The following is a 12,614-nucleotide window of genomic DNA, read 5'->3' on the forward strand; positions in this document are numbered from 1 at the left end:
GTAAATATGTAGTTTGTATATGTAATCAACCGGCTTGTTTCATTTGCTGTAACAAAAAAAAAGGCATACAGGCAGGACATCATATCATATCCTTCGAGAGCTTGATGTTTAAATTGGTGTTAAGCATTTTGTATGATATTTTACTCTGGTAATAGTTAAATTTGAGGTGTCTTCTATACATGTCAATGGGGTTTTAGCATGTAGAATGGACTTTGTTTCTGAAAATTCTGGCACATGGAGGAATTGGTGATTCATCTTTGACTGGCAGTCATGGGGTCTCATAGGGAAGATAATAAATCACCTCACCATCTACCTGTTGCTCCTTAATGTGCCACTATGTACTAAAATCTTGATTGGCCAATAATATTATCCAGATCTCTGGTACAAGCTAGTGTTGTTAACTATACAGCACCAGAAAGATGGATTGGATATGGTGTGTAGCAAGTTGGTCCTTCAACATCTGAGAGTAGTAACCAATGAGGTGTTGCTGCCTATCCCTATATTCTTTGCATTTATGCAAAAGGTTTCCTGTACCAGAATTGGAATGAAACAGTTGGACTGGAAGTGACACATGAAACAGAGCCACAAATTAAGACAGAAATGGGAATTACATTGCGTAAAATCCTAACATCCTCAATAAATATTATATTGCCAAGGCTGACAAGTAGAAAAACTTGCTCACTACTATCCAGTTAATTGCAGTGGTTGTGAAACACCTACCACCACCCTGACATTTGCTTAATCAACAACTAGTGTAACTGCTTGTTCACACTGCGAGCGACTTGGTTGATGGGTCGGTCTATTCTGGCTGATTGTGGGCGGGGCCAGAGGCTCTGTTTGTTTCTATGTGGCGGTTTGCAGCTCTAATGAGCTAAATTGAGAAAAATTAACAAAATGGCTTCAGAGCTTAGCCTCAGCCCCAATGATGGATGCAACCGGTCTCCAAGCATCGTTTTTGAGACGTTTGTTCCTGTAGTGTTTCAAACTGAGAAGCTTTGAATGGCTGGAATCAACTTCTCGTCTATTTTGCACTTGCCAGGCGGAACTGTTGTTCATTAATCTAAATCACATCGGTAGGGAAACTAGGAAGTGCAGAAAACTAATTGCTGTTGTGGGCGATGACTGCAGAAATTCAGCCTCTACAGGAAATTAATGGACTTCTGGTGACTTGTTGATCATGTTGCTCACAGTGTGAACGCAGTGAATGTCCAGTGTAAATCTCCCATTTCAGATGATTCCACTGGTCACATTAAGTTGTTGACTATCAAAAGCGTCCCCTCTTGTGACACTGTTTGGCATCTCCTTATAATAGTGCTTCTAGCTCAACGTCCCCAGCATCCCAGAGTAGTTTCCATGGAAAACAGTTTTTCTTTGGAATAGTAAAATTGTACAGAGATAGATTTTATGTACTTAGCTCTGCCCAAATTGAGTTTTGATGAACAAGGAGTTAGTGAAGGTTAATATCCGCCATTTTCAGCATAACAACTGACCACTTTTATTTATTCATTTTAACTTTGATTATTGCATTTTCATCTTGACCATAGTTGAAATGAGGAAAAAAAAGTGTTTTCCCTGTTGGAAACACTTCCAGTTATCAGTACTGAGACCGGGTCACTGGGCTTCATTATTTAACTCACGGCCAATTAACAGTCCAGAGTAGGGCTGAAACGATTCCTCGAGAAACTCAAGTAACTCGATTACTAAAAATCATCGATGCAAATTCTTTGCATCGAAGCTTCGTTTAATCCATATAACTATATACACACTCAGTGTTTTCGCACGGATGATTATTACTGTTGCACAACGCGCTGGAGAAAGAGAGAGAAAATAGCGAGGGGCGAAGAGAAGAGACAGGCCAAAGAAAACGACAGAAAGTGTCCAAAGTTTCGGATCCAGTGTTGCCAACTTGGCGACTTTGTCGCTAGACTTAGCGACTTTTCAGACCCCCCTGGCGACTTTATTTCTCAAAAGCGACTAGCGACAAATCTGCCGACTTTTTCTGACCATGGGAAGCAATGTTAATGTGTTGAATCCCAAAGCATTTGGCAATAAATTGGTTCGGCTGATGCCGGTTTTCTCTACTTGCTTGTCTAATCCAGAGAGGTCTGACGGTCACAGCGCTTCCCACACACAGCGTAGCTCCCTCCCTCCGCTGAGAGCAGGGACTGTAGGATAGGGTCCACTTGTAATTGCTACTGGCGTACGCCGAAACTGGCCGGGTGGGCGGAGTCAGCACTTAATATTAAAACGGGATGAGATGAAGGCTAGTAAAGAATGCACGTGAATTATGGCTATATGTAATGGCTAGTTAAGAACGTAAATCAATATGGTGGCTAGTTATGATGTCCCTAAGTTAGCTAAGTTTTGCTCAAGAAAATAACCACAGAAAATAAAATGCTGCAGTCAATTTGTGAAAGCCTGAGCTTCATTCATGTTATTATTATGATAGTCACACACATACACACACACACACACACACACACACACACACACACACACACACACACACACACACACACACACACACACTACTCCCCTCACAGTGATGCATAAAATACCCCAGAAAGCAAAATATCAGGTGGTGTAAGTAGCAATTGGAGCCTAAAATGCACCAGTCCAATACAGCAGGTATATTCAGTTTAGTTTGATTGCAGTGAGTAGGGTCAGCAGGTGTAGGGCAACCCTTCAACATAGTAAATAAATGTACATTAAGCCAGTCTTATGAACTTGTATGATATTTAGGCCTAGTAATAAATATCAATAATAATTATTATTTCACCTCGTTTTCAGTAAATCACAGTGTCGTATGGACAGCTTCGTGCGGACAGCTTTTCTCTTTTGTATATTTACTATTGCTCTTTAATAAAGCAAAAGTATTTCTTATCCGATTACTCGATTAATTGATGGGATAATCGGTAGAATACTCGATTACTAAAATAATCGATAGCTGCAGCCCTAGTCCAGAGTCCAGACTTTTACCTGGAGAGAACTACTGGCTTGATAATGAGCGGAGCTGAATAGTTGTTGTCATTATTAACTCAACTGAAGCAACATTGAGAAACATTTTGTCAAATTGTCTGTTCCCTCCATGGTTTTCCTAGTAATCCTCTCAATCTCTGGGTGTTTACTGAAGAAAATAGTTCTGACTCAAATGTGTTCTGCACTGTAAAGTGTTAAAATATTCATAGCTTGGTTGTAACTTTCAGATTCATCTATCTGACGTGATGCTTTTTTCCCCTCCCTAAAACCAGGTCCGGGTTACCCAGGAGCTGAAACACACTCATGCAGAGCAGATGAGCAGATTACACATCAAACACCAGACAGAATGTGACCTCCTGGAGGACCTGAGGTGAGAAGCTAGAGGTCAAGTTGTAGAGAATGAGGGTTGCTGATCTTTGAGAGATGTTGGCCTGGGTCTAGAAACAACCTATCTGTCTATATTTATTGTAGAATTGATCAATAATGATAAGTTTTAATTGGATTCTGCACAAGTATTCATGAATATTTCTTCTTCTTCTTACCCTTACTCTTACTTAATGGAGAGTTTTAGTGCCCCATGGCCTGAATGCTGTTTCAGAGGCTTTTCCACTCTGCCAAGAATAAAACTCTGGGGAGTTTTTTAAGTTTAAGTAGAGTTTAAGTATTAACTTTCAAAAGCCCATATCGGGTGAACCCAGCTCTGAACACGGAGCAAAAACAGACAGCCCTAACACTACGTTTCAAATGTGTAGGCACCTAAAGGTAGAAAAGCCAGAGGCTGTGGTTGTGTTTTCAGCCTTAGTGTTGGGTTGAGTTGACAGCCTATTGGCTCCCCACTTCCTGTCTGTGGTTGGTGGCAGAGCTCTGAACCTTCAAACAGCTGGAAGTAAAGGTCATGGAGAGCCTCCAGATGTTCTGGCTGCCCTGAGTCGTTCGCCGTGGGAGGCTCAGTATCATGACAGAAACACAGTGAAACCCAAGTCGCAGAGAATTTGCACGGGCTATTCCATGATCTTGGAGGAGTAATGATTCAGCAAAATAAAAACTGCATCTGGTTGTTTGTTAAAGCTGTGGGACAGTTTGGGAAAATGACAGGAAGCGAGAGTGGGGGGAACGGAAGAAGAGAGGCCTTGGAAATGCAGAGAGCAAAGCAAGGGAGCAGGCTAAAGGAAGAGAGGGAAGCTCCCAGGAAGTAAGCCAGATCTTTTTAGTTGGGGTGGAGCGAATGCTGGAGCACGGCAGACTAGTCCTGACATGTTTTAATGACTTTAGGATCATCGTGCTGCATTGAGGTTTGTCCCAGGGCACTGACCTGTCTTTTCTTTTAGATTTTTGAATCTGTGAATGAATGAAACTTGCAGTGTCATGAAATTCCCACAAAGGGTGACCAGTCAGTTCAGGTCTTTTGAGTTGCTAAGCCAGTGGAAAGAAAATTAACAGTAGTCATTATCTTTGATGGTACCATTGTGAGAGCAATTAAAGGAAATCAGCTATTGGCGATGTACCTTGCATTCCTGGGTGCAATTCGTTGTTCGGTGGTGTATTTTCTTATTCCCGCGGATAACTGTCCAAGCATAGACGATGTGATGTCACGTTGATATTTCCATTGCAGCTACAATGTCTAAAGCTATTTAAAATGTCAACGGTAAATGTCAGGTTTACATACAGGGAGAAATCCATCGTAGAAGAGGCAGATTTCTCCACCGACTGTAGCCTCAATAGACCAGAATGTAGGAAATCACTAACTGAAGTAGAAGTAGATGAGGCAGGTTGAGGGAAAGTGGGTACACCAAAAATGTAATTACAACTCCTCATCACAAAGTAACTCCTGGATTACATTGAACATCACGACTTGATGAGATGTAACAGTGCTGGAGTATTTCAGGGTGGATTTTTCCTTTAAAAACTGCATGACTCAAGACTTTTGTTTCAGTAAGGACTTCTGCCAGACCTTATCACGAGAAATATCCATCACTTAGAACACCACAGGAAGAAGCAGGCAGCCTGGGGGTGAGGAGGGAAAAATAAAAACAGTTTAGAAAGAATTCTGGATTTTTCTTGCTGGCAGGGAAAAAAAGAGCAGTCATAGAGAGCTCGTTGATCGTTTGGTTTTAGGACTGGCTAGACGTGAAAGAGAACAAGCTGTGTGCTATGAAGCTCCCTTCTACAACTGTAAATGACCTGGGGAAAAGGATGCAGACCCAGATAAACCTGACTGACTGAATGAAGGAATGGATGGAAACTCGGTACTACGACAAATCTGTGTTTTTAATTTGTATCAAGTCAACCTGTCACAAGCAGCATTAATGGGCTTTTATCCACCAGTGTGGGTAGTATATCCTTCTGGGATCATGCTTTTAAAGACACACGGAAATGGCATTTCGATGGTGCATTCCATAATTGGACGTATTTCCGGTTGAAACAGGATATTGGGGGGGGCGGCATACTGCTGGGTAGGACTGTAGCTGGGTTTGACCACAACCATGGTGCATTAAGAAAACAAGGAAACAGAGTTTGAACAACCAAAATGCACCACTGTACCATGTTGTCAGTCTGTTAAAGTTGTAGGTTTTATATGATGGGAGGGGCGGAGTGGGGATTGTTCAAAAATCTGTGATGGTGTTATTGGTTGGAATTTTTATGTCTGCCTGTGCGCCATGAAGTAACTACAAAATATACACCATTTTCCAGGATGTAAAAGTAGTGTACGAGTGTACGTTATGCTATTGATAATTAGCTAACAAGGTGAAACAGTCATTTTTCATTTCCTTGTGACTTTAAGTTCTGCTATCATTCAGATTCCACTCTTTTCTTTTCTTTTTTAGGACCTTTAGCCAAAAGAAGGCAGCTGTAGAGAGGGAGTATGCCCAGGTGAGTTAACTCTGTCTCTTCTTTCTCACCGTGCGATTGATGCGTGTTAACACCATCTTTTCCCTCCCTTGTCATTTGTGCTCCTAGAAATAGAATTATTTTTCACAATATTGCTCCCCAGAGACACCATACTGGCTTTGAGTCTGGCTTCAGGCGGTGGGGTTGAGGTTGCGGTCCTTAGAAAAGCTCTCGGCTCTCTTGTGGCCAGATAACTCAGGGATGGTAACAAGCCACAGAAAAACACCACAACAGAGAGACGACATCCATTAGTGATCCTCTGGCTCGTTTCCTCCTCGCTGTGTTGTTTTTGCCCACAGCTTCCTGGGGATGTCAATTGACTGTCTGAAAATCCCCTCTCTTCTCCTTGGCTCTGTTCCGGCTTTGCAGCCCCGTGAGGAATGTCCACCACCACTGTGAAGAGAGGGGGCACGGCACCGCAGTTATCCAACTAGCAACTATGCGTCTCTCCGCACATGTGCATCCCATTGCGAGCCGGGACGGGTTAAATACACAATATTATATATATACATGTATATATAGTACACACATGGGATTCATCACGCACCTCAAATCGATTACAGTCATGCTCAGAGACGTAGATTGTAAAGCAAAGCCCTGCACTCTTTCTCTAGCTGAGAGCAACTGCTATCAAGATCATGGTTCAAAAGGCCATACACCAAAGATAAAAGGGGCAGGGTGCTGTTTCTGGTTCTTAACATCTAACCTCTGATACTGGTTGTGCATTATTTGTATCATGTGGCTGGTATCATGTTGTCATGTTGCCTTGCATCAAAGATTTACAGCATTGCCTCAGGACAAGGAGAGAGCAATGGAGATACCTCTGGACAGAAAAAAGCTATTAAGAATATTGTAAAAATAATTATTTCAAAGATCCAGTAGATTTTGCTGCAATTTTTCCCACGAGCTGAACTAGAGCAGCAACCTAGAGCAAAAAGTGGGTCTCTGAATATTGCATACTACACAAACACGTGAGTACACACAAAATTTTTGTGGCACACACCCTCCCGGATCCATTTCTGATTGGCTACACAGTCAGCCCATTTAAAATTGTGAGTGTGTGCCTGTCAACTGAGTCATCAATCTAGTTGTCAGTTGCAACTTTTAAGGCCTGCGGTCTTATGTGAACTAAAAATTTGGGCGTCCCAAATTAAATGGCAAAAGTTTTCCTGTCTCATGTTTCAACCTGCCTTAGGAAACAGAGAAGCTTATCTTAAATGACTGGCATCTACCCCAGTTTTCACTGCATTTTAATTGCTACGGATTGCAGAATCCAATCGTTGTTTGAGAAGATGGCTGAAGCTGGAGGCGAGAAAAGGAAAACAGTGGAGTGGAGGGCAAGGAAAAGAAGAGAATAAACGTTGGAGAGGCTTTTGAAAATAACCAATGATGATCAGAGGAACATTTAAGCGTATTAAACTATGATTACACTTTTTATGTACACGTATTTAGATGTTATTTAGATAATGGTACACGGTTACCTCACCGCATTTAATGTGTTGATAAATGCAGTGAGAATGTAAAAACTATTGGATGATGGAGACTTCTCCCAACCAAAGATAACCATGGATATTGTAGCTGAAATGCAAAAAAATTGTCATTTGATAATGACTTTACAAGTCACAATGATTACTTTCAAGATGAAATTTGATCATAATAATATAAGATGTCAATCTGTGTAAGTTCCCTTCTGGATCTTTAAAATGATACCCAGCATAACATGCAAAACAGATGGGATAGAGATAAGACTGTCTTGGCATATGCATCCAACAGATTAATCAAACTAAAATTCCCTCGCTGCCCATCTTTCTGGCCTTAAATCTGTGTGTTTGTATCCCATGGAGGGCCAAGGTCACTCTGAAGCCTGACTATTGTAACCCTGTGCGCATGTGTGTGAAAATCAATTTTCATGAAGCTGTTTACATAGCTTATTTGAGCTACACAGGCACACATACCATACTATCATGATGCCGCAGATTGCTATAAATCACTCACAAGCCTGGTATTTCTGCTCGCATCACCCTTCCTTCCTAGTAACCTCTGAAGAGTTGAACCAGGCAGTGGCCAGATGGGTAAAGTGATGAACCAGCACTTAGCTAGTCAGGATGCTGATCTAGGCTGAGCAGCACAACACAACGCTGCTCTATCCTACCATGCTCCATCGGCATGCTGTGAGTCCTCTACAGTGGTTCTCAAAGTGAGGTCCAGGGACACCCAGGGGTGCTCAAGGGTTTTCCAGGGGGTCCCAGAAAAATTAGGAAGCTTAATTTCACTATATTTCAAATAACTAGAAATTGTCCCATTTATAGAGAATATATAAGAATGTCTTTTAATCATAGGTTCACTATTATCTCCACACGTACAGTGTAGACAGTTAAACAATTAAATACTAAATCAACAACAAAAATCTTCCCTGGGACAAAATCTTTTCAAATTGGGGTCTGTAGCCTAACGTGTGTCATTTTTGGCGTCTGAAAACCTATGGTAAAATCTATGGTAAATGCATCAAATTAGGGAAATTCTGTAGTTATTCTTGCCTACCTCATGTTTAGGACTTTTGTTAAAAGTTGTACATAGGTTATGTGACTTAACATATTTTGGCCGAACCTTATCAACTAATAGGAAAAAATATAGAAAAGTGGAAAAAAATGGAAAGACAGGAAGTTAAATTCATATCACCAATTTAAACTTCATCTGGTTTCCTTTCAAAGTGTTCCACAGAAAAATGACGCATAAAAGACAACCGTATGTATACAGTATTTGTACCACCTGTTGGTGGTTGCGGTTTAGCAATCCAAGCAGTAGAAATGGAGCTGTATCAGTTATTTCAGTCTGAATCTGGAATGATAATTATTTCAGGTGGTTTGCAATGCAGCCGTTCACAAATAGGGTTTTGGTGAGCAATCTATGAAATGGCATGAAAATAGCTTTTGAGACAGAGATTTTGAGGTCTGGATTTTGCTGTTTTGAATGTAGCAGCTGACCAATCAATTCAACCATTGCTGTGTCCATCAACAGCCATGTATCCTGTCAAGGTGTCCTTGAGCAAGACACTGAACTCCTACTTGCTTATTCATTGAAAGTTGCTCAATAAGAGTGTCATCTAAATGCCTAATTTGTAATTGAAACTTTTTTTTTCAGTTTTTCAGTTAATCTCAAGCAATTAGCAAGGTCAACTAAAACAGTGGAATTGAAATTAATTAAATTTTACCTTAATCATCATAAATCAATGTTGAATAGTTCCTTATTTTTGCAGGTTATCCATATAGTATGATATAGTATCTCCCTCCTTACCACACAGCTTAAGGCTTTCTGTACTGTAAATGCAGCAGATGTCTTCATTCCATGGCCTCAGTTTGAATGGTGTTCTCTGTGTCTGGGCCGCCTAGCCTGCTAGTTATGTGATCAATTAGACACCCGCTGCCGATGGCTGAATCAAAGTGGGTCAGACTGGCTCTGAAACACTTCTTCCCTTTTGGTTACCCCCCCCCCCCCCCTTCCTCCTCCCCCCGCCTGCCTCTTCTTCTCTTCCCGCGCCTTTTTCTGGGTCTCTTACACCTGCAAGCGGCCATAGCCATTAGCCGATTGATATTCAAATCACAGAGAGTGATAAAATGTCTCCCTCTGTATGGCTCTTCCTCCGCCGTCCTCGCATCCCTCCTCCTCCTCCCCTTCCCTCGTTCCCATCACACCATTCAGACGTGTCCGCTCGGTTTGCTCAGTTGGCTATTCTCTCTCTATCTGACTCCCACAATGGCCGGGTTTGTGGCGGGTTTGGAGCTTTGGCACCGAGATCACCGAGACCAACGAGTTCAGAGCCGTTGCCTAGCCTGTCTCAGGACTGCATAACGGGGCTTGTCTTCTCAGTGTGGACAGAGGAAAGATACATGGACTCAGTTCCTTGGTGTGTGCTTGTTGGGGCCTAAAGGACGAATCAGTTGAGTGATCAAAAATGAAGGCTAAAGAAGAATATTAGTATCAAAAGTGATTTCTCCTTTCTTCAGATTTTTTAGTTCAACATAATATCCTTATACCTAGGGGTAAAAAATAGCCAAAATTGTAGTCCTCTTGCATGTTACGTAAAATCATGCATGATCTTGTATATGCATAGTGTCTGGTTCAGGATCAACTCACTCACAACCTAACTTAAATAACCAGGAGCTGGAATTTTGGGGTTATTATTTGATGTATTTTTTCTTAAATTAAAATATAGTATCCAGATTCGTCTATGTGTGTCAGCTCTCTGGACCTTTCTCCATCCTAGGGTCAACACGTCACATCCCAGTGATGGAGATTTACGTTGATGTAGCTGATGTAAAATGAATGATTTGACTAGGATTTCTTGACTTTACGTCTTTATGGCAAATTTTGACTGTCCTTACCTTACTGTCTTACCCCAAAACACGCCAATTTTTAGTCAAACAAGACCTTGAAAGTCATTGAAAACTGTTTGAATTGATGTCCCAAGTGAGAATGGGAACCCCAGGTAGGGTAAAATCTAGTCAGAGAAAATGAATGGGGTCACGGTCCGATCCCTCAGCAGCTACTGTGGAAGTGCCTTTACTAAGGCACTTACCCCTCTATTCCTCCAGTGGAGCTGCTCTTTGGTCAACCATGAAAGCTGTGTTAAAGGGAAGAAGGTTTTTGAACCTTTACATTATGTTTCACTCACCTACAGAGCATGTTGACAGGCAGTAAGAAGAAAATTATATTGCATATTCCAATTTAAACAAAAACATTGCTACATTAACATGCATTCAATTATATTTTTCGTATTCATTTTTTATGGTCGTGTCTTTACTATCCACATTTTGCATCATCACTTTCCTTCTACACAACAACCGCACAGCAAAAACAGAAGGAAGAATCACTGCAGGTCAACAGCAAAGTGGATTTTAAAAGTTAATGTTGGCATGGCCTTTTTGTTATATAAACTAAATTTGAGTGTCAGTAAATTCAGCAATGTTTTGGTTTATTCTAAACTCATGTTGTGGAATCTATGAATGGCATTTTGGAGAGATTTCTGTAAACACGGTTTTAACACGGTAGCAACAGCCAAGAGTCTAACACTAACATGGGCCATCTGATTGATGGCTGGCTCAGGTGAAAGTCTTCTCACCAGCTAGCAACATCCTCATCTGTTGGTGAGCGAACAAAAATTCCACCCCTTCCCCTTAATGAATTTCACTCGCTTTTATACTCGCTGTAACTGTGATGTGACAATAAACAATAAACTTAAACTAAGCTAATGTAGCTTGAGTTAGATTTACCTTTTGGCAAACCCTGTAGTAACTTGAATAACAATCAACCTTTCACCACTTCTTGACACTCTGACTGACTTGTGCCACTCAAAGAAATGGCCTACTAGCTGCGGAAGATCTAACACCATTGAACCATGTGCTAAATGTAAACGCGTACCGGAGCAATCACATTTCATAATTACTGAAATGATGTTGGGATGGCAGTAGAAATCCCACTGCTGCTGTCCTTATATAGTGGGAACACTGCAGTCGTTACACTTATACACTGTATATACTGTATATACTTTGATACTACAAATGCGAAGACTCAAAGAAAGGAGTTAAGTAGCTCAATTCTATGGTTAAGGCAGCAGTTTAGCTGATTGCACAGAGGATGAATTTTTACTGGAGCCATTAAAGATGAATGGAGTTTTCCATGTAAACAACGTGGATTTGTTTACATTCATAATTTCACTCGTACAGACATAGAGTATGTTGTTAGACCCCAGTGACTATGTTGAATCAATTTATTAGCTTCAAAGATGTTTAGAAAGTCTTAATTTTTAATGTTTACAAAGCTACAATGTTTACATCCGGATCTCAGTGCAGCGACTTGGACAGCCCTTCATTTGATTGACAGCCTAAGTTGAAGGCATTTCAGGCACATCATTTACTAGAATTTCCAGCTCTATAGGATTGAAATATAGCTAGACTAACTAGCAAGCTAACTTACCAGTCCAGTATGAAGAATGCTATGAAATGCTTTCTCTCATTTTCTCTACCAATCAAAAGCTTCTCCAGTATTAATACCATTTTTCCTTTTATCCAGGAGTTTTCTCCACTCAACAGTACAATCAAGTTTTTGTTTCTTTGTTCTCCCAAACTCAGTTGTGTGTCTTTCTTCTGCTGACATGGTTATCGAGTCAGAATCAGAAACTTTTATTGCCAAGCAACAGATGGTTGCTCTCCACACTCCACACGCTCTCCACACAATATTGTGTACTGTGTCTCCTCTGTGCTCGTACATCCTCATGCACCTGCTAGAAAACCATGTGATGCCTGTTTTTGTTGTTGTACCGGGACCCACTTTGCTCAGTAGCCCTACTAGTGGCCAAAAACAAATAATTATGAGGTTTTTGAATGAATGCAGAACATTACGAACTGCTTTTCGTTCTTCTCTAATCAATTTGGAACGTGACAATGTAGGCCTAAACACTTGAACCTAAGCAAGAACATTTTGGAATGATCAAATAAAAAAAAAAAAAATGGTTCCTTCATCTAATTGGAGCTGCCTATGTTGGCTTTCGTTGGCCTTGCTAGCTACCCTCTGCCCTGTATTTATCTCACAGTTTTCAGTCAACCCTAATTAGAACCTAGATCATTTGCACAGTGCTCCGAATTTTATTCATGTAACAGCAGCAGCACATCTCCCTGACATACCAAAGCAACACTCAGAAACACCAGAAATATCCCCCTCGCTCTTTTTTTTCTTCTCTCCTGCTGTTT

At 41.0% G+C, this 12,614-nt stretch overlaps 1 protein-coding gene across 1 annotated transcript in view; it reads left to right on the forward strand.

Moving 5' to 3' along the window:
- LOC139916379 (F-BAR and double SH3 domains protein 2-like) overlaps positions 1-12,614 on the forward strand; it is a 31,449-nt gene that overhangs the window by 1,850 nt on the left and 16,985 nt on the right. The window contains exons 2-3 of the mRNA XM_078286642.1: positions 3,252-3,349; positions 5,805-5,850. Coding sequence (XP_078142768.1) covers positions 3,252-3,349; positions 5,805-5,850 — 144 coding nt within the window. The remainder of the gene's footprint in view (positions 1-3,251; positions 3,350-5,804; positions 5,851-12,614) is intronic.

The sequence above is a fragment of the Centroberyx gerrardi genome, chromosome 11, assembly GCF_048128805.1.
Source record: "Centroberyx gerrardi isolate f3 chromosome 11, fCenGer3.hap1.cur.20231027, whole genome shotgun sequence".
Lineage (NCBI taxonomy): Eukaryota > Metazoa > Chordata > Actinopteri > Beryciformes > Berycidae > Centroberyx > Centroberyx gerrardi.